This window comes from Peromyscus eremicus, chromosome 8a (assembly GCF_949786415.1).
Source record: "Peromyscus eremicus chromosome 8a, PerEre_H2_v1, whole genome shotgun sequence".
Lineage (NCBI taxonomy): Eukaryota > Metazoa > Chordata > Mammalia > Rodentia > Cricetidae > Peromyscus > Peromyscus eremicus.
In genome coordinates, this window is record NC_081423.1 from 44,610,450 (window position 1) to 44,632,093 (window position 21,644).

General features: G+C 51.1%; 2 protein-coding genes and 1 pseudogene across 5 annotated transcripts; 1 reads left to right on the plus strand and 2 right to left on the minus strand.

Annotated features, from left to right (window-relative positions):
* Positions 1 to 6,770: 6,770 nt before the first annotated feature.
* On the minus strand, positions 6,771 to 7,843 carry LOC131916988 (small ribosomal subunit protein eS6-like; annotated as a pseudogene).
* A 4,790-nt stretch (positions 7,844 to 12,633) lies between these two features.
* Positions 12,634 to 15,632, plus strand: Mfap4 (microfibril associated protein 4; the record flags this gene model as incomplete). Its single annotated transcript, XM_059270846.1, has 5 exons — positions 12,634 to 12,856; positions 13,053 to 13,207; positions 13,816 to 13,912; positions 13,985 to 14,167; positions 14,535 to 15,632. Coding segments are annotated over 5 exons (906 nt in total), but the record flags the coding sequence as incomplete, so codon positions are not given.
* On the minus strand, positions 15,616 to 20,944 carry Mapk7 (mitogen-activated protein kinase 7). Of its 4 annotated transcripts, XM_059270845.1 has the most exons (7): positions 20,755 to 20,944; positions 20,190 to 20,268; positions 19,573 to 19,738; positions 17,412 to 18,490; positions 16,653 to 17,308; positions 16,165 to 16,298; positions 15,616 to 16,056 (listed from the first exon to the last, which is right to left on the minus strand). In XM_059270845.1, the coding sequence occupies exons 4-7, from the start codon at positions 18,469 to 18,471 to the stop codon at positions 15,903 to 15,905; spliced, it is 2,004 nt and encodes a 667-aa protein (XP_059126828.1). In that variant the 5' UTR covers positions 18,472 to 18,490; positions 19,573 to 19,738; positions 20,190 to 20,268; positions 20,755 to 20,944; the 3' UTR covers positions 15,616 to 15,902. The 4 variants fall into 4 exon arrangements, with proteins under 4 accessions (XP_059126828.1, XP_059126825.1, XP_059126826.1 ...); XM_059270842.1 differs by lacking the exon at positions 20,190 to 20,268 and having other exon boundaries at positions 20,314 to 20,944; XM_059270843.1 differs by lacking the exon at positions 20,755 to 20,944 and having other exon boundaries at positions 20,264 to 20,375.
* Positions 20,945 to 21,644: the final 700 nt, after the last annotated feature.

Below are 21,644 nucleotides of genomic sequence, written 5' to 3' on the forward strand. Positions count from 1 at the left end.
CACTTCCTCCCCAGCCTCTGGATAAAGAGGAGGCAGATGTGACCCATAGGACAATGGCAGTTTATAAAGGTACAAGAGGAAACCCCGTGTTGGGATGAGGTGTTTAATTTTAATTGGGCGTGTTAATTAAGTGAACCAAAGAGGGCTTTTGATTGCTGGACTTCAATACTTTGATAGCTGGACCTTGGTAATCAGCCACAGGAGGAGGAAGTGGCCCAATAAGGGAATAGACCTTGGTGGCTAGCTTTAGGGATGTAATCTAACAGTTTTTAGTAAGGCAGAGGGAATGGGGGAGGGACAAGGCCTGCCAGATCCATGTTTACCACGATTGGGCTGGCTAGAGTTCCTTCAGTTACAATTTGTAACTGAAGGAGTTGGGGAAGAACACAAGGTTACCAGAGCGAGTGACTGGGGTCATGGCTGAGCTGGAACCAAGAGACAGAATGGTGAAGGGTACAGCTATTGCTAACAGGTCAGGAGCCAGGAAGAATCACCTACACCACCTCTCCTCCCGTCTCTGCCAGTACCTCTGTTGGTTACAGGGACCCAGCTATTCCCTCCATACGTCCCAGCCTCTGTACAGAGCAGGATGGAGTGTGGATCAGGGAAGGCACGTGGCAACTGGTATAGGACCACAGGAAACACCCAACTTAGAAAAGGTCCCATCAAGCCGGGCAGTGGTGGTGCACGCCTTTAATCCCAGCACTCGGGAGGCAGAGCCAGGCGGATCTCTGTGAGTTCGAGGCCAGCCTGGGCTACCAAGTGAGTTCCAGGAAAAGGCGCAAAGCTACACAGAGAAACCCTGTCTCGAAAAACAAAAAAAAACAAAAAAAAAACAAAAAAAAAAGAAGAAAAAAAAAAAAAGAAAAGATCCCATCAAAATGCAGGGAGCATCAAAATGGTATGCAGGAAAGCAGGGAGTCCTCAGGATTTATTCGACCATCAGGGCATGGCACCACTACGGTATAGCCAGCAAATTCTTCAGAGGACATCAGTGGATAATTTTGCATGCCTTGAGTCCACTTGTCCTCCAAATCCTGAACAATCTCCTGCATTGCAAATGTGTGCCCATCAGGGACTCACCATCCCAGTATCATTCCAGGTCCCCTCGGCACCCAAATCAGAACAATGCAAGTGGCATTTAATGGAAGGACTCACATCCCTAGGATAGTGATGCCATTTCTATCACACTTGTGACCCAGGGAGGAAGGGGATGCCCACTCTGTTTCACGGACTGCATCAGCAAGCAGAAACCCCAGCAGAAGAATGTCCTCACTTCATTCTCCTGCTACCCTCCACATCCCAGTGAGGCTGCTCTCCAGAGGGCGAAGCCATGAAGAGAGGTACAGCAGCAATTAAGATGTCTGGGGGCTTCCCAGATCTGGAGTGGCCTCAGCTTCTACCAGCAGGTCCCAAGTCCCAGCAAAGGCTTAGCAAAAGAGTCAGAGTGGGGGTCTGGCACCTGCAAGAAAATAAAATCTCCTTTTAAACCTGATAGGAATGCTGATACAAAAATCTTCTGCAGCTGGAGAGATGGCTCAGCAGTTAAGAGCACTGGCTGCTCTTCTGGAGGACCCAAATTCGATTCCCAGACCCACATGGCAGCGAGCGACCCTCCCTAACATCCAACACCATTGTGTTCAGTCAAAGACAGAGGGTCACTCCAAAGTGTAATTGAGGTTTAGCAAAAAACAGCAGGAGGAGTCTGTCTCGATGGACTGACAGACCAGGAAATCTGCAGAAGCTCTGTTAATTGATATGCAAAAGGCCATTTAGAAAGTCAGTTTCCACACACCAAAATCTCTTATCAGTCATTCTAAGAATTCCAGGTTTGCCAGGAAAGTCTTATGACTGAGGTTATGCTAATAAGGTTCTAAAATTCCCAAGAAAGAACAACCCCATAAATCTCAGATAACAATCACTGGTATTTACAAAAGATAACTCCAAGGCCTAAGTGGCCATCATGCCAGAATAAATGGCAGGAGCAATGGCCCTGTTAATACTCCACTACACCCTCTTCTGGCCTCCATGGGAACTACACACACAAGATGCATAACATACTTGCAAGCAAAACACCCATACACATAAAATAAAAGAATAATTTTTGTTTTGTCTTGTTTTTTTGAGACAGGTTTTCTCTGTGTAAGAGCCATGGCTGTCCTGGGACTCACTTTGTAGACCAGGCTGGCCTGAAACTCACGGGCATCCACCTGTCTCTGCCTCCTGAGTGCTGGGATTAAAGGCATGTGCCACCACACCTGGCAATAATAATTTTTTTAATTTAAAAAATCTTCTCAGAAGTTGGCCATGATGGTGCATGCCTTTAATCTTAGCACTCAGCAGACAGGGGCAAGTGAATCTCTATGAGTTCAAGACCAGCCTGGTCTACATAAGCGAGTTCCAGGACATCAAGAGCTACATTGTGAGACCCTGTCACAAAAGAAAAAAACCTCCTCAGGGCTGAGGCCTTCCCTCAGCAGCAGAGCATTCTTAGCACACCCAAAGACCCTCAGGTTTGAGACTCAGGAGCTCTCTTCAAAATGTCTGCATTGAATTTGAGTTGGGGTCTTTCACAAAAAAATAACGGAGAAAATAAAGCAGTCAGGAGGACTGAGAACAAAGCTGGGGTTCTGAATCTGAGCCAGCCAGGATGACCCCGCACTGCACGGCAAGGCCATCACCAACCGGTCCCAAGTCATCCTGGCTGAGAGCTTAGGACCCTGAAACAGCAGGTCTCCATGCCCGAAGGATGGATTCGCCCTGCTCCTGCTGCCTCTCCTTTTCAACTTTCAAGGCTCTGTTAGTATTCATTGTACAAAACAATGCGTTTCAGAGAGACACTTCATTCAAGTGCGCCATTGACTATACTCACCTCCATTCTCTCTTTCTTCCTTCCCCTCCCCTGCTCATTCCCTCCTTTCCCAATACTTCCAAGGTAGGAGATCTAGGTTCTACATAGGAGAAGAAACATGCGATAATTGTCTTTTTGATTTTGATTTGTTTTATTTAATATGATGATCTTCACTGCCATCCATTTTCTGGCAGATGGCATGCATAACTGTGTCCTGTTTAATGCCTGAATAGCACTCCATTGTGTGGCTATGAAACACGTTTTCTTTATCTATTCATCTATTGATGGATGCCTAGCTGGAGTCCTCAACCTGGATACCTCGAGCAATGCAGTGATAAACACGGACCTGTAGGTGCTTCGGTAGTGTGCAGAAGTCAGTCCCTTTGGGTGTATTCCCAGAAGCAGTGTAGCTGGACTGTATGGTGGTTTTGGTTTTAGTTCTTTGAGGAACCTCCATGCTGATTTCCATAGTGGCCATACTGTTCCTTCTTGCCCAGGATCCTCACCAACATTTGTTATTGTTTGTTGTTGTTGTTGTTGTTGTTTTGGTTTTTCGAGACAAGGTTTCTCTGTGTAGCTTTGCGCCTTTCCTGGAACTCACTTGGTAGCCCAGGCTGGCCTCGAACTCACAGAGATCCGCCTGGCTCTGCCTCCCGAGTGCTGGGATTAAAGGCGTGCGCCACCACCGCCTGGCTGTTGTTGTTGTTTTTAAGGATGGCCATTCAGTCTGGAATGAGACAGACTCTGAGAGTGTGGTTTTGGTTTTTGTTTACCTAGTGGTTGTGGCCACTGAGTATTTTTTCATATAGTTACTGGGCATTGTACTTCTTCACTAGGGAACTGTCTGTTCATTCCATTTGCCCATTTATTGATCAGACTAGGTTTGTTTTTTTTTTTTTGGTATTTAGTTTTCAGTCCTTTATATATTCTAGATATTAATAATTTGTCACGTATTTAGCTGGCAGAGATATTCCCTGCACCCCATATTGTAGACTTTCTCTTCACTCTGTTAATCATTTCCTTTTCTGTACAGAATCTTTGTAATCTATAGAATATAGTACTTGAAGTCTTAGTCGGGACAATGGGGGGGGGAGTAAAAGCAATACAAACAGACAAAGAAAAAGTCAATGTTTATCTATTTGCAAACAGTATAATCCATACTTAAAAGACACTAAGGCAGCCAGGTGTGGTGGCACACAATTTTAATCCCAGCACACGAGAAGGAGGCAGAGGCAGGAGGATGTTTGTGAGTTCAAGGCTAGCCTGGTCTACAGAGTAATTTCCAGGACAGCCTAGGCAATTATACAGAGAAACACTGTCTTGAAAAAACAAACAAACAAAAACCCTAAGCCTTCATCAGAAAACTCTTAGATTTGATAACTAAATTTCATCAAAGTAGCAGGATACAAAAAGTCAACATATATATACACATGCATATATATATATATATATATATATATATATATATATATCACTAAATCACTAGCTTGGGGTGAGGAGATGCTCAGTCGGTAAGTCCTTGCTGCACAAGCATGAGGACCTAGCTCAGACCCCCAGCATCTGTGTAGAAGCTGGGTGTGGTAGCACACATCTGAAACCACATGCAAGGAGTGTCAGGGAAGGGGCAGAAACAGATGGGGAGAGATGGAGGAAGACTCCAGAGGATCCCTGGCCTCCACATCAGAAGCACAGGCAAATGCACACATACACACACACACACACACACACACACACACACACACACACACGCACGCACGTACGCGTGTGCGTACAAAAGCCCCAGTAGATTTTCTATGGACCAATAACATTCTGAGAAAGACATCAGAAAAAAAAATCCCATTCAAAGTTATCTTTTAAAAAAGTACCTAAAAATAAACCTAACTAAAGAAGTGCAACATTTCTACAATGAAAACTTAAAAACACTAACAAAATAGAAGACATTCAGAAATGGAAAGAGCTCTCAAACTCATGGACCAGCAGAACTAATACTGTCTAAATGACAATATCACGGAAAAGGATCTATGGAATCAGTACAACCCCCCACCAAAATTCCAATTACATTCTTCATAGAAATAGAAGAAACCGTCCTAAAATCATACAGGGGAAACACAGGACCCCAAATAGCCAAAGCAACCCTAAGCAAAAAGAATAATGCTGGAGTTATCAAAATGCTTGATTTCAAAGCATACTAGAAGTACAGTAAGAAAAGCAGCATACACCAGCAGAAATCAGGCACACAGACTAAGAGAATAAAAGGAGAAAACACTTTAAGGTAGAGGCAGGCAAGGACTTTCAGAAAGGGCCTCTGAAGCTCAGGAGATAAGAATGAGAATTGACACGTGGGGGTTGCACAAAGTGAAAACACTTCTGCTTCTCAAGCCATTATCTCCCAAAGTGAAATCCAGGACATCACACTTCCAATCCACTGATGTCATGTGCTAGTATGGAATTATGAGGATGCCTGGGTAAGGCAGCATCCAACCTGGTTAGGTGGGACCCCTCTCTACCCTGCTCTCCCTAAAAAAAAACCTTGGGAGTATGTCTGCTATGCTGTGGTGGTTGGAATGAAAAGGCCCCCCCCCCCACCAGTTCATATATTTATAAATGTCTGGTTCCCAGTTGTTGGACTGTTAAGGAAAGACTAGGAAGTGTGGCCTTGTTGGAGCAGGCATGGCTCTAGGGGTGGGCTTTGAGGTTTCAGAAGCTCGCACCAGTCCATTCCTCCCCCACCCCCATCCTCCCCACCCCCCACCGCCGTCTCTTTCTCTATCTGTTGCCTGCAGATCAAGATGTAAGCTCTCAGCTCCACAGTCCTCACCATGATGGACGTGAACTAACCTTCTGGACTGGCTGGTTTTGTGTGTCAACTTGACATAAGCTAGAGTCATCAGAGAGGAAGGAGCCTCAGTTCAGGAAATGCATCTATGAGACTCAGCTGTAAGGCATTTTCTCAATTAGTGATCAATGGAGGAGGGCCCAGTCCACTGTGGGTGGTGCCGTCCCTGGGCTGGTGGTCCTGGGTTCTATAAGAAAGCAGGCTGAGCAAGCCAGTAAGCAGCACTCCTCCATGGCCTCTGCATCAGCTCCTGCCCTGCTTGAGTTCCTGTTCTGACTTCCTCCAATGATGGAAGTGTAAGCCAAATAACCCCTTTCCTTCCCAACTTGCTTTTTGGTCATGGTGTTTCGGTGCAGCAGTGGAAACCCTGAGACAAGTTGGTACCAGCATAGTGGGGTATTGCTGTCACAGACCTGACCATGTTTTGGGGAAGATTGTGGAAGAACTTTAGAACTTTGAGCTAGAAAAGTCATTGAGTGTTGAGAGCTCTTTGGGATGTTCTGTGGGAACTGGAAGACAGGATGTTGAGGGTAGTGCAGAGGATGGAGGCCCGGCTTGTCAAGTTTCAGAGGGAAATTTAAAGACTCTGTTGGGGCCTTTTGTTATTTTTGAATTAAGATTCTGTGGTTCTGGTTAGCTGGAGCTGAAGAATCAGCTGTGATTAATAAGATACCAGAACTACTAAAGCAAAACTTTGCTTTGCTGGGATACTTGATGGTTGGCTGGAGCTAAGAAATTAGCAGTGATTAAGGAGAGACCAGCACCACTGAGGTAGAATCTTCTGGGAAGTGTTTCCTGAGAGCACAGAGAAGCTGTGTTCCAGAGGCGGCCAAGGTTGTACCTCATGCTGGCAGCCGGACTTGGTAATGTGCAAGAGTCACCCAGGTGGTGCTGTTTTTGAAGGCATGAAGGGGTCATGGAGAGCAGCCAAAGCTTTGCACGCGAAGCCAGGAGAGGCCGTTGGTGAAGGTGCAGCCTCAGTGGCAGTTGAAGGCCCAGGACTGAAGGGGTCATGCGGAGAAGTTGAGGCTTGGCACCATGAGGAGAGCCTATGAGAGGCTGTTGGTGAAAGTGTGGCCCAGTCTAAGCAGAAGACCCCAGCATATTGGAGGTGCCGGTACCACAGGAGGACTACCAAGAACAGCAGCAGTGAAGTGGAGCCAGCCAGAGCCTAGAAGACAAGCTGTGTGTGCTGCAGAGGGCAGGGCTGGAGAAGTGACCAAGCCTTTTGGAGGAGCCCAGAAGATCGTGAGTGGATCCCAGCCATTGGATGGTTGGAATTTTGGTTTTGCTTTGCATTGATTGTGACTGTGCCCTGATTTTTCCCTCTTGAAGCAAGAAAGTATCTTACTGGAGCCTATAGTTGAGACACTGAATTTTTTTTAAAGCTATGATCATTTATTGTTACCCTTAAAGACTGATTTTTGACTGGACTCGGCGAGGACTGCCTGCGTCTCTTGGCGGTCTGTTCCTGGCGCTGTTCTTTGGCTTCCTTCATTCTCTTGGCCAAAAGTTTAGCACATTCAGCAGCCTCCTCCTTGTTTTTCTTGGTTCGTTGTTTCTTTAGAGCAATACACCAGCGTTTGTGTTGCAGGACACGTGGAGTAACAAGACGCTGACTCTTGGGTGCTTTGGTCCTGGGCTTCTTGCCTTCTTTGTTTCATAGGTTTCTGACAACGTATTGGTGGACATCATCTTCTTTAGAGAGACTGAAAAGCTTTCGGATTCTGCTAGCTCTTTTTAGGTCCCAACTGACGAGGCATAGTAGTATCTCTCCATCCATCCAGGAATATCCTTCTCTCCTTTTTTTTTTTTTTTTTTTTTACAATAACCAAGTTGAGAACACTCAGATTGGCATCCACAATGCATCCTCGAACAGACTTGTACTTCCTCTCTCCTCTTCTCCTTGGTCTATGACAAGAATGCCCCTTACTCAACAGCAAGCACACTCTGCCATGGGTCAAAGCCCTTTGCTTCATGGGAAAAACTTGTTTGTCACTGATTCGCACCACATAACCCTTCCACTCTTCACCCAGAGCATCAGCAGCTACTTCTGTGGCCATGCACTTCTCATACAACGTACGAAGTTTGTGTTCACCATCCTCTTTGATGGGTTTCTGACAGCCGGCGGCAGGGAAGGAGATATTCAGCTTCATCTTGACCCAGCCCACTGCCTAGGAGATGTCACGAAAAAGAGCAAGACTAACTTTTAAAAGACTTGGTTTGGATTTTAAAAGAGATTGTCTATTTTAATGGGATTGAAATTTTAAAGTTTGAATTTGTAAAGACTGGGACTTTTAAGGTTATTGATGTTCTTAATGTGAGATCTTGGGGATGAATAAGAAAGGAAGGGTTGTGGCTTAATAGTGATGTGTTTGTGTGTCAAGTTGACAAGGGGTTTCATGTATCAACTTGACACAAGCTAGAGTTATCAGAGAGGAAGGAGCCTCAGTTGAGGAAATGCCTCCATGAGATGCAGCTGTAAGGCATTTTCTCAATTAGTGATCAGTAGGGGAGGGCCCAGCCCATGGTGGGTGGTGCCATCCCTGGGCTGATGATCCTGGGTTCTATAAGAAAGCAGACTGAGCAAGCCAGAGGAGGCAAGCCAGTAAGCAGCACTCCTCCACGGCCTCTGCATCAGCTTGTGCCTCCAGGTTCCAGCTCTGCTTGAGTTCCTCCAATGATGGACTATGATCTAGAAGTGTAAACCAAATAACTCCTTTCGTTCCCAACTTGCTTTTTGGTCATGGTGTTGGGCACAGCAATAGAAACCCTAAGACACCTTCTGAAACTGTAAACAAGCCCCCAATTAAATGTTTTCTATTATAAATTGTGTTGGTCATGGTGTTTCATCACACAATAGTAACCTAACTAAAACACAGAGTAAGCAAGCAATAAAATGATATCTTCAGTGAGCTGGAGTATGCAACCTTCAGTGAGCTGGAGTAATTTTTTTGACATTTCTTTTTTGTTTTGTTTTTAATTGAGAAGTGTAGTGGCTCACGCCTTTATTTTTATTTTCTTATTTTGATGTGTATGGGTGTTTTGCCTGCATGTATGTCTGTGTTCCATGTGTATGCCTGGTGCCCACAGAGGCCAGAGAGAGAGCATCAGATTCCCTGGGACAGGAGTTACAGACAGTTGGGAGATGCCATGTGGGTGCTGGGAATTGAACCTGGGTCCTCTGGAAGAGCAGCCAGTGTTGTTAACCGCTGAGTTATCCGTCCAGTTCCATTTCATGTTTTTTTGTTTGTTTTTGTTTTTCTTGTTTGGTTTTTTGAGACAGGGTTTCTCTATGTAACAGCCCTAGCTGTCCTGGAACTCGCTTTGTAGACCAGGCTGGCCTCGAACTCACAGAGATCTGCCTGCCTCTGCTTCCCGAGTGCTGGGATTAAAGGCCTGGACCACATGCCCAGCTCCATTTCATGTTTTTATTTTAATTATTTTTTATTAGTTGAAAGTTTCATACATTCATACAATAGATATTTATCATGCTCACCAATACTACCTTCATCCCGTTCTCCCTAGTGTGCTCCTCTCCGTCTCCCAACTTCACGTCAGCTTTTTTAAAAAAGCTGTCATTAGTAATCATTGAGTCCAGTTAGTGCTGCACACATGGGCATGGGCTTGGGACTGTCCACTGTGGCATGTGCAGCCTGCCAGGGCTGGGTAATTCTTTGCAGACAGCATCTTCAGAGGAAGGGTACTGACTCCTTGTATGTGATTTCAAATTTCTTTTCAGAAGGAGTTAAACTAATTCCTAAAGCTAATCCTTAGCATTTTTTTGGAAGGACACTTGCCAGCAGAGTGCCTGCCTGGACACTACAAGTGCGCATTATCATAAAAATCACTGATTTAATAACAATATGATAGTTTGGGGCCCTCGTTTCTTTATCTCTGCTCCTACGTGAGTTATGGTCTCAAAAGTCTCTTCCTTAACCTTGGACATGTTTTATTTGTTGTAATGACTTTTCAGCCCCCATTATTTTCCTTTCTGTAGCTTTGTGCTAGTATTGCTGGAGATTAGTGTTGGATACAGCTGTCTTACAGAAACAATCCAGAGGCTTAAACTAGATGAGAGTTCTTTCTCTTCCACATAAGGTTTAGGGTAGGGTAGGGCAGTGCAGGCCTGGCCTCCACCCACTTCACAAGGCAGGAAGGGTTTCTATTGGTTCCCCACCCCACTCCACCAATATGAGGCCTCATTCCCATGTCCAAGGTAGCAGTAGGTCTCCAGCCATCTCCTTCAAAGAAGCAGAAGAAAAAAATTAAAGATTCACTTATCTTCCTTTTGCATCTTATTGACCCAAATTCAGACATGTGACCTCACCCAGCCACAAGGGAGACTGGACAGTGAGCCAGCTAAAAATCTGGACTAACGAAAGAATGATTACTACGGAGCGGCCAAGTCAGTCTTCCACAGACAAGGGTGAAAACTGTGTTGAATACGACCCACTCATCTGAGAACAATCATGATGTTTATGATGATGATGAGCTAATCTGGGCTAAATCGTTACTGCAGTCCAGCAGATAGTGTTCATGGGAGGCTGCTGGTTCAGCCTCAGCTCCTGCACTGAATCTGACTTCAGTTAACTGCGGGCGGTTCAGAAACCAATTACCCAACTAAGCTGTAACCAATTAAGCGGTCCCCGCACACACTTGTTTCCTATAAGCGCTGTCAGAGCGTGTTATCCCTGGGAGTTGTCCGACTCCGCCTAGGACTGCCCGCTCACAAATCACTTTTGTGTTGCCTTGTTCTGTTCCCTTTATAATTGCTCAAATAAACTTGAGCTTAATTAGGTTAAGATTTCTCCTTTTGACAAGTAGGTGTGGGCACTGTTCCTGGTACTTGAACCCTTACACCTCCAAGGAGTATGATCATCTTCATTCCACAGAGGAAAAAGCCAAGGCACAGAGGAGTCTGCCCAAGTTATCCCAGCTTCACAGATGGTGGCACGTGGGTTTCAACACTGGCAGCCAGCTCTGGAACACCAGGGCTCAACATGACTACACAGAGACGGGTCTCTAACCAGCAGCCACACACCATGTCAAGGAGGCCCGAAGGGGCTCTCCCTGGGTCTAAGAGCTGTCTCTTTGCTCTGGACAGCTCACCTGTTTAATTTGTGTCCTTTCCAGGTATAAGTTACATTTGTGGTTCATTGTCCAAAACATGTTGGCCATTCCAGGAGCTGATTTTGCATTCCTGGCAGCCAACATATTGTACAACACATAGTAGGTGCACACATAGTAGGTGCTCAAAAAATTTGTCCTTTGTGGTGGTTGCTGAGTGTGCAGAAGTGGAGACATAGGTGTTGCCCGCTAGCACTCATGGCAAGAAGAAAGACTGGTGGGCACACACGGAACAACCTAGGCAAAGGCCCAGGAACCTGCTAACCAGAAGTCTGGGTAGCTAGACATAGCTTAAGAGCACTGGCTGCTCTTCCAGAGGTCCTGAGTTCAATCCCCAGCAACCACATGGTGGCTCACAGCCATCTGTAATGAGATCTGGTGCCCTCTTCTGGTGTGCAGGCACACATGCAGATGGAACACTGTATGTAATTATGTAATAAATTAAAAAAAAAAAAAAAAAAAAGCCAGGCGGTGCCAGTGGTGGTGCACACCTTTAATCTCAGCACTCGGGAGGCAGAGGCAGGTGGATCTCTGTGAGTTCGAGGTCAGCCTGGTCTACAAATCAAGTTTGAGGACAGGCTCCAAAACTACACAAAGAAACGCTGTCTCGAAAAAAAAAAGTCTCAAGCAGCAAGGATCATGGTCTTGAAGGGAGGCTGAAACAGGTTGGTACTTGCTTTCAAGTCCCAGGGGGAAGTGTTGGCCTCAGCCTCGAGGCAATGGAGAACCACCGGAGACTTAAACAGGGGAACAAACACAGACCAGGTACCAGGGACAACTCTTCCAGCTTCCAGCGTGCAGAGGCTGGAAGGAGAGAAAAAACAGGAGAGGCTGGGTGCTAGGCATGGCGCGAGGGACACAGAAACCAGGCATGCTGGGGGCAAGGGACGCGCAGTGGGCTCCTCGGGACAGAAATGGAGAAACCGCTTGAGAGGGCAGCAGTGAGAACAGATGGGCTTGGAAGGAGGGAGGGGTGGGACCAGGAGAAACAAAAGCAATCCAGATGGGCCAGGGAACTGTGGGAGAGAGAAGGGTGGGGGTATAGTCACCCAGCAGGGGAGGGGGCCAAGAAGGGCTTGGAGAGGGCCCTGGCTCCAGTCGAGGCAGACAGAACTGTTGGCCGCCTGCAGCTTTGTGCTCATGGCTCAGAAATGTCCCAGGCTTGCCAAAAGACTGCCTGGCCCCTGCTGGCCCCTGCTGGCCCCGTCTCCTACCAGGCCAGACGGCTCCCACATCAGGAGCTTTGGGGCTGCCTACCCTACCTGGCCTTCCCAAGTAGGGACCCCTCTCTCGGGCCCATGGACACCTCCACCTCCCACCCTCCCCAAATGGCTGGTTGAACAGACTAGACAGGAATGGGAGAGAAGCAGACATCTGCAGGTGGCCTGTCGGGAAGCAGGGGGTGGGCAGAGGCCAGCTGGGCTTGCCAAGGGGCCGCAAATCCAGCAGGGAGGGAAGGCAGAATGGGGAAGTCCAGGGAGCAGTTGCAGCTGGTAAGGAGTTAATGTCTGGTCCACAGTGCTTCCCTGACAGGCCTAATGAGACCCAGGTGGTCCCCTGGCCCCTGACAGTGTAAGCTGATGCTGGGGGCTGGTTATTGGGGGGGGGGCATTCTGCAGCTCCAGGGGCGGGGCTAGGTCTGTGGGCTCGGACCCAACACATAACTGTGGGCGGCTGCAGTCTGGGGCCCCAGACAGCCTGCCTCTCTGAACTGAGCTGACAGCATGAAGGTACTGGCCTGGGGGACCAAGACCGTTTGTGGAGACAAGCCTCTTGCCAGATAGGGGACAGAGAAGGATAGCGGGGAATCTCTTGAAACTTAAGCTCTGGGGATACTGCGCCTTTCCCAGAGTGGAGAAGGGAAAGGAAGAACAGGGTTTCGGGCAAGGGGGAGGCCGGGGAGGTGTCTGGCCCATGCTGGGGGCTACACTGGGCCCGTTTCCCACCACAGGCTCTCCCAGCCCTGCCCCTGCCCCTGCTGCTGCTGCTGCTCTCTACACCTCCCTGTGCCCCACAGGCCTCTGGGATCCGGGGAGATGGTAAGTAGCCCCCCCCTTCACAGACCACTGTACACCAGGCTCTGCAGGACTGTTTCCTCCTCTACAAATTGGCAGGTGGCCCCTAGAGAAATCTGTCTCCTGACAGGGTCCCTGCGTCCTGGGGAAACACTGGGGTGCTGAGGTGTCCTTTATGCCTTAGTCTTTCTCCTGGTTGTCCCCACACCGTCGCTGTCAGCTCTAGAGAAGTCCTGCCTTCAGCAACCCCTGGACTGTGATGACATCTACGCTCAGGGCTATCAGTCGGACGGCGTGTACCTCATCTACCCCTCTGGCCCCAGTGTCCCCGTGCCTGTCTTCTGCGACATGACGACCGAGGGCGGCAAGTGGACGGTGAGTGGCCGAGGGGCCTCCGGCCAGATGTGGCTCAGGCAGCTGCATGAGTCAGGGTCACCGCTGCAGACTGGGTTCCTCATCTTTATGGGGACTGGATCCAGAGCTGCGAACACTTGGGTGCTTGAGGGGGTTAGTGCATGCTCTCCCTACAGTGGTCCTGTTAGGTAGGTGCCTTTCCTACATGAGAAACTGCAGGCCCAGAGACGTCACGTCGCTTGTCTTGGGCCACACAGTACCAGAGCTCACAGCCAGGTATTCTAGGTCCCCCTGCTCCCTTACCACGCAGTGCTGGGAGGGAAACCGGGCCTCTATGCTAGGTTGGTGCTCTGTCACTAAACTATGTCCCCAACCTCCAACTCCCCCTTGATCTTTTCCCCTTCCTGTCTCTCAGGGATAAGAGGCCAGGTAGGGACCCCCTTTTCAGCAGATGTTTAATGAGGGGCCCGGAGCCAGTGTGTGTTTTGTTTTAGCAGCTCCCCAATGCTCACTCAAGTCCTTAATAAACTGGCTCAGCAGTGCCAGGCCTGGGGGGCAGAGCAGGACAGGGCAGAGCCCCTGAGGGTACTGAACCCCCATCATCCAGTCCCTTGTCCCCTCGCTTCTAGGTTTTCCAGAAAAGATTCAACGGCTCAGTGAGTTTCTTCCGGGGCTGGAACGACTACAAGCTGGGCTTTGGCCGTGCTGACGGGGAGTACTGGCTGGGTAAGGTGGGGCCACGGGGTAGGGGCTGCCCCTCAGCCAAGTCTTTGCTGACCAGATGCCGCCCCTCCCTAGGGCTGCAGAACCTGCACCTCCTGACACTGAAGCAGAAGTACGAGCTGCGAGTGGACTTGGAAGACTTTGAGAACAACACAGCCTATGCCAAGTATGTTGACTTCTCCATCTCCCCCAACGCCGTCAGTGCTGAGGAGGATGGCTACACCCTCTACGTGGCTGGCTTCGAGGACGGCGGGGCAGGTACCCCTATCAGCTTCTTCAGGGGCAGGGGCAGGGCCGGGGGAGCAATCGCATAGGACTGGCCCTGCCTCAGTGGCTCCTTAAGGCCGCTCCTTCATCCCTTCTGGGCTTGGAAGAACCAGCCACAGCCCTCTCCAGCCACCTGAAGCACAGCCCCAGGGAACAGCCACCCTGGCCCTGCTCCAGGTGGCCCTGCTCCAGCAGCTCTGCAGAACAGCTGTTTCTCTTTGTGGCTCGGGCAGGGTGCCTCCATCCCAATGGGATGCCACATGTTGTCTGTCATTCATCAACTGCTGTCACTCACAGCCTGCCAGCACAAGGCTCTGCTCCTGGCCTCAGTAGTTCTGTCCTTTCTCCCTCATGCCAGGTGACTCCCTGTCCTACCACAGCGGCCAGAAGTTCTCCACCTTCGACCGAGATCAGGACCTCTTCGTGCAGAACTGTGCGGCCCTCTCCTCGGGAGCCTTCTGGTTCAGAAGCTGCCATTTCGCCAATCTCAATGGCTTCTACCTGGGTGGTTCCCACCTCTCTTATGCCAATGGCATCAACTGGGCCCAGTGGAAAGGCTTCTACTACTCCCTCAAGCGCACCGAGATGAAAATCCGTCGGGCCTGAGGGGCTGGCCCAGGCAGGCCCCACCTCTCCCCTGGAAGCCCCAAGTCTCCATGTTGTACCCACAAGACACTGCTTCTGCTTTCTGAGCACCAGCAATGCCCTGGCCAACCCCTGTGCCAAGTCCAGGCTAACCATTCCTAAGCCAGGCCCCATTGCCTTCCTGAGGCTAGGCTGTCAGCAGCTCGCCAGGGCCTTTCTGCGGCCCAGCCATCCCAGCCTGGATCTGGCTGAGCTCTATAAAAACTCCAAGTTGCTTCTGCTCCTTCCTGACAGCTGAGATCCCGAAGCTACCTTCTAGCCAGCTTCTGCATTCCACCTCGGCCCATTTCCTTATTGCAGACCCATCTGTTTGGGGCTACCCTAGACAGAGTAATGCAGCACCTATGGCATTTGCCGGCCAGCTCATGCATAGCCAGTTACACCCCAGCACTCCCACCCAGACTACTTCCCACCTTTGGTCTCCCCCTCGACAACTTACCCCCTTATAGTGAGCACCATGGAACTGAACCCCACCAGTCTTCACTAGTTCCTCAAAGTTCAATGCCAAAACAATATCCACCACAGCTCCTACTCATCAACCTCAAGTAGCTATCGGCAGGATAGGCATGTTAACTAGGTCCCCGACTTGCCCTAGGGACTGTCGTGAAATGCAGCAGAGAACAATCTGGGGGGCTGGGAGTGGGTGGGAAGTGGAGGTCTCAATAAACCTTCAGGATCTGATGGACTGGCTTTGTGGACAAACATTTACTTGGCCCCAAATAATACAGACACCTGGCTCTTCCTTATACGCCTACTGCTGGTATTCTTATCCCAACTCCAAAAGTGACACACAGTCAGGTTAAAGGAAACCTTGTATTTCACAGACCTCATTTTGATGATATTACAACAATAAAAACACAATACTGAAGACGACTGCTCAGGGGGAGTAGGGTCTCCCAATCCTGTTATGGCTCGGTGGTGCCTCAGATGGCTGCTTAAGGCTGAAAGGTGGGTCTGAGATGAACCTGCAGAGTAACTCAAGCTGAGCCTCCCTGCCAGGGCCGAGGCTGCAGGCCTCTGGATTGCATCCCTGGACCGTGAAGCTGGGTCTGTCCTGGCAGCAAGGCACAAGCTGTGGGTTTCATGGCTCCTGGAGGTCAGGCAGGTCGGCCAGCAGCATTGGGGAGTCCATCTGGATCTCACGCTGCAGAGACTCGATGTCAGCAGGGTTCATGCCGTGGCCCTCAAGCCAGTCAGCAAGGAGGGAGGCCGAGAGTGAAGCGGAGTCTGTCTGGCTGCAAGGAAAAGGAATTGGGATGGGTGTTCTCAGCCTGGGCCAGCGGGGCAGCCATCCAAGGACCCTGCCAGAACCCCATTCCAGGAGCTCAGTCCAACCATCTTACCCATCCTGCGGCCCATCAGCAACACCCATATCGAAAGATTGGTTTAAGAATTCCTCCAGGTCAAAGCCAACACCGTAGCCAGCCCCACTGCCCTTTGGAGTGCCTGAGAACACGGGAGGCAGGGGGTCCTCCACCTGCAGGGACAATCAACAGGTTATAACACAGGTGCCAGGAAGGACAAACTAAGGTCAGCAGGGCACAGCCTATTACTAACCACTCTGACCAGATATCCCAGAATATGAACACTATCTCAAAATCATCACGTACTAGTGCAAGTGGAGCCGTCTCTAGGCCAGACACTTCCCAAGCAATCTATCTCCCAACCACCTCTTTACTGACCTCACGCTCCTGCTATGAGCCTGCAAGCGGACAGCCTCAAAGAGGCAAGGCTCCCTTTGCGCCTTGGTTTCATCCAACATGGACAACAATCCAAACCCACCTTTCAGGACCCATTTCAAGGCATCCCAGGCCTTTGTCTCTCTTCTCACCTGAGACTTGGACAGTTGCTGGGTCACCAGGTTGACATCAGGTGACTCTGACGTAGAAGGCTGAAGGGGCCCCCCAGGATCTGGAGGTGGTGGGCCAGATGGGAAGTAAGGCAGAACTTCTGGGGCACTGGAGCCAGGCAACCCACTAGTTGGCACAAGTGACTGAGGGGCCAGAAGGCTAGTGGAATGGGCAGTTTGGAGCGTGGCAGGGATAGGTCCAGGAGGGCCAGAAGGCTGGGGAGCAGGGCCGGCGGGTGGGCAAACAGGCTGGGAGGCAGGACCAGGAACAGAGCCTGCAGGCTGTAGAGGAGGACCACTGGACTGAGATACAGGGCCAGTGGGAGGACTAGTGGGTTGGGCAGGGGACGGGGCTGGGGCCGGGGCCGGGGTTGGGGCAGGAGGCCGAGCCATGCGAGTCCAGCGCTCCAGCAGGCTTCGGTCATTGTCACTAAGCACCAGTCCTGCCAGGGGGTCGGTAGAGGGCCCCCCCAAGGCACCAGCCCCCCTCTCCTTGCGCTCCCGCTCTTGTCGCCGCTTCTCCCGCTCCTTGGCTCTCTCTTGCCGCCTCCTACGCTTCTCTTCTCGCTCTCGCTGGCGTTCCTGAGCTGTCACAGGCTTTCGAGGTTCAGGTGCCTCCAAGGGTGCACTGGGGCCATCTGCAGGGCAGTTGGACAAGGGAAAGGTAAGGGCCTACAATTCTGTTCGAGAATCCTTATCCACCACTCCACTACCCAGCCAGCTGCCAGACCCACAAAGCACCTCTGAGCCGGCTCCTCAGGGACTTGAGCAGGGCAGCTTTGAGGGCTGCTTTGGTGTTGTCAGAGATGGCACCCTCTCTTTTTGGTGGGGCAAGCTCACTGGCTGGGGGGGCGGGCTGCAGAGTCAGATCAACAGTGTCAGGAGCAGGGCCAGAGCACGGTGGTGGTGCTGGAGGAGGGGACTCCATGGCACAGTCTCCACTTGGAGCCCAGGGACTGGGCATCTCAACATCTGGACACACAGGCTCACCAGCCACAGGCTGCAGAGAAGGCTGGAAGCGGATTTGCTGGCGGATGCCCTCCCGCCGGGCATGGAAGTCCTCAATCTCAGCCACAATGGCCTCCTTAATGCGCTCCCTGGTAAGAGCTTCCCGGTCAAAAGCAAAGTCAAAAGGTGGGGCACAATCAGGCTCATCGTCGGGGTCATGGTACTTAGCCAGGAAGGGGTGACGAAGGGCAGCAGCAGCTGAGATCCGGGCACTGGGTTCAAATCGCAACATGCGGCCCAGCAGTGAGAGGGCCTGGCGGTCAGCACCTGGGTATACTGTCTCCCAGGGCACAGGCTGCCGCGGTGGCAGGCTCTGGATATAGGCCCGCACCCTTTCAGCCCCGACAGCCTGGATCACAGCTGGTGACGGGGTTCCCAACACCATCATGATCAGCTGTAACTGGTGCACATAGTTTTTGCCCGGGAAGAGCTGTCGCCGGGCCAGCATCTCCCCGAAGATGCAGCCCACAGACCAGAGGTCAATGGCCTGCGTGTACTCATGCAGGGAGAGCATGAGCTCAGGCGCTCGGTACCAGCGAGTGGCCACATACTCAGTCATGAAGTACTGGTGCTCGGCAGGGGATGTGCACAGGCCACGGGCCATTCCAAAGTCACCAATCTTGAGCTCACAGTTCTCATTCACCAAGAGGTTAGAGGGTTTAAGGTCACGGTGGATGACCTGGGCAGAGTGCATGTACTTGAGGCCCCGAAGCAGCTGGTACAGGAAGTATCGCACGTGCTCTAGTGTGAGCGGCTGTGAGGAGTGGATGATCTGGTGCAGGTCACTCTCCATGAGGTCCAGTACCACATAGCTAGAAACGGTGAGAGAGGTGTAAGCTGGCCTCTTCACACTACAGGGACAAGCCCCAGGCTCACTGGCCTCCCAATTCTAGAATTTATGGCCTTACACTGAGACCCCAGAGGACTAGCAGCATATGAGAGAATGGCACCAGGTTCTACATTTTTCTACAGCTTTGTATAGATTTTTTTTTAAATTTATGTGTTTCTCTGCATACATATATGTGTACTGCATATGCACCTGACGCCCACAGAGACCAGAAGAGGGAGTCTGATCCCCTAGAACTGGAGTTACAGACGTCCGTGAGCCTCCACGCGGACACTGGGAACTGAACCCAGGTCCTCTCCAAGAGCAGCAAGTGCTCTTAACCACTGAACCATTTTTCCAGCTCCAACTTTTCCACAACTTTTTGACAGATCATCATCTCCATGGATCAAGTTTCCCTGTCAGATTTAAAAAAAAAAAAAAGTGTTCAATTATACCAGGCTTGGCCAGTATGGTTAATTTTGGAGCAAATTCTTGTTTGCCAGCAGTTACTGGAAAAGGTGTAATGAAATGATGAAAGCTTGTCAATTTTCTATTTTTAAGAAAGTATTTTGTCATCTATTAGTTATGTCTGCCATAAGAATAGGAAAGTGTCATAACACTATAATGGCCTGTGTCTGTTCTCTTATAAAACTTGGGTCTGTTCTGCTTCACTCCCTCTCTTGTTGTTTGGGTTTTTTGTTTTATCTTTTGAGATAGGGTGTCATGTAGTCCAGGCTAGCCTTGAACTTACTATATAGTTGAAATAAAAAAATACATCCTCTTTTTTTTTTTTGTCCCAATACAGAAGAGTCAACCTAAAACCTCAAAGATGCTCATCATCCTACCACTGAGCTATATCTCTAACCCTTATATTCTTCTTGAGAAACAAGAACTGTCTCCACCTATGTCCTAGAGGAACACGGCTCCTGGGAGTCATGGACTTTCCCCAACCTGTCTCACATTAGGTTCAACTGCCCTCCCAAAACTTCAGCATGGCTGGCTGTAGTGGGCAGCCTGAACGTCTCCTCTGGTCCCAGCAGTATCTCCTTCTCCTATCCCGCTCCTTACACAGATTTGAACTCTCCATAGGGCACAGTGGGCCTCAGGATGTCCTTGATGGCGATGATGTTGTCGTGTTTGAAGTGTTTGAGGATCTTCAGTTCCCTGAGGGTCCGTTTGGCATTGGTCACCACGTCAAAAGCATTGGGTATCTTCTTGATGGCCACCTGCTGGCCTGGAGAGCAGGAAAAAGGCATATACCAGAGAGCACCTTGAAGCAAAGGCAGGCCCCTTTCACACTGCCCTTCCATACTCAACTAACAACAGGTGTGTACCTACTATGTGCAAGACCCTGTGTGTGACACATACCAAATGTTAACTTCACAACTACCTCATGAGGCAGGTCCTAAGAGCTCACATACAGAGGAGACACAGCTCGTTAGTGGTGGTCTTGACTGTACTCCCTGAGCTCACTCTCCCTCCTCATATATTCTCTCCATCCCCGATCTTCCCCCATTCCATCACCAAGCCATTGTGCCAATCTCTGGCTCTAAAAGATTATCTTTTTGGACACCAAGGAGCACCTCTCTACTCTGGCTTACAGGGATATCATTTTGCTAAGGAGGAAGTAGGCTGACTGGGAGAAGCAGGATTCCTGAGAAGGGTACCTAACGGGGAGCTGGCACCTAGTCGGTAAGTGGTGAGTGGAACCAGAATCCCCGGCGCAGCTGATCCTCCCGGGACCGTGCGGGTTCCTCACCGCCTCTGGAAAGCAGTCCACACATGCTGAGCCTCAGGAAGCCAGCTCACCCGTGAGGCGGCGGCGCGCCGAGGACACCACCCCATAGGCCCCATTGCCTATGGTCTCGATGATCTCGTACTCGTCCCCCACGTCAAAGGTCACGTCGAAGGAGCGGGCTTTGAGCAGGGCCAGGTTCTTGGCCACGACCGAGGCCGTGGTGTGGACGGGTTCTGCCTTCACCCGCCCCGGGGGCTCCCCAGAGCCGTCTTCGCTGTCCTCCTCCTTCAGCGGTTCAGCCATGGTGTGTGCGTGGAGGCGCTGGTGAGGGGACCGCCCTGAGGGCCTCAGTTTCCCCTCTGTGGGCTAGGAGGCAAGACCTGCGCAGCAGGCCAGAGGGGGCGGCTGGCGCGGACGGCCCTGTGGCCCGGGAATAGGGGTTCAAGGGGGCGCGGCGCGGCCCCGGAAGAAAGGGAGGGGCGGGGCCCCGGGGCTCCCGGGACCGCACTCACCAACCCACCGGCACCTCGCCGCCACGCCTCCTCGGGGACTTGGGGTGCCCGGGTCTTGCCAACCGGGCGACGACTGTCCCCCCGGACTCGCTCACTTATCAAGGAACGCAGGCACCACCTCAGCCCCGCGCGCGCCGGGCCAGACCACCCCGCCGGCGGCCGCCCCGGGACCACGCTCCTCCAATCCCTGGCCAATCGCTGTGCGGTCCCCGCGGAGGTTCCCACCCCTTCATTTTACTCTACCCAATCAGAATTCACCGGACGAGGAAGCCGCGCCCTTGTCTTGCACGCACGCGCGCGCGCGTGCGCGCGTTCCCAGCCGTCCAGCTCGCGGCGGGAGACGCCCAAGGGGTGATGCGCGCACCTCAGGGGTGCGTGCGCAGCCCCGCATCGTTCTGACGCATGCGTGCTAGCAGCCTCGGGAGCTGGGAGAAGGGCGGGCGGAGCACCACCATGTTCGTCTGCACATCAGGGCCTACCCGCTCCCTAGGCCCGAAGGGGCGGAGATACTGGGGAGGGGGGGGCTGTTACCTAGGCAACAGGCTCCGTACCCCCGCCTTTCCTTTCGCCTCCTCTTCCTTGTCAGCCTCATCTCCTGTGGGATTTGCATCTTACTCTTTTAGCGCCGGAAGTTCTGGACGTCTGGCTCCCGGGTGGTGACCCCAGAGACCCAAATCCTCCGGATTCTAGAGCGTCGCTGACCGGGGCCCCAGCCCGTGGTCTGGATGCGCACGGCATATGGACCGCGACAGAGCTAGCACCCTGTCGTTCGTTTCCTTGCCATCCCGCTATGGTCAACTGGAGAAGGCAAAAGTGAGCGCTGTTAACGAGAGCTGCAAAGGTTCTCGGTAGGCAGCTCCGGTGGGGCCCACTCCAAAGAGGTCTGGGTT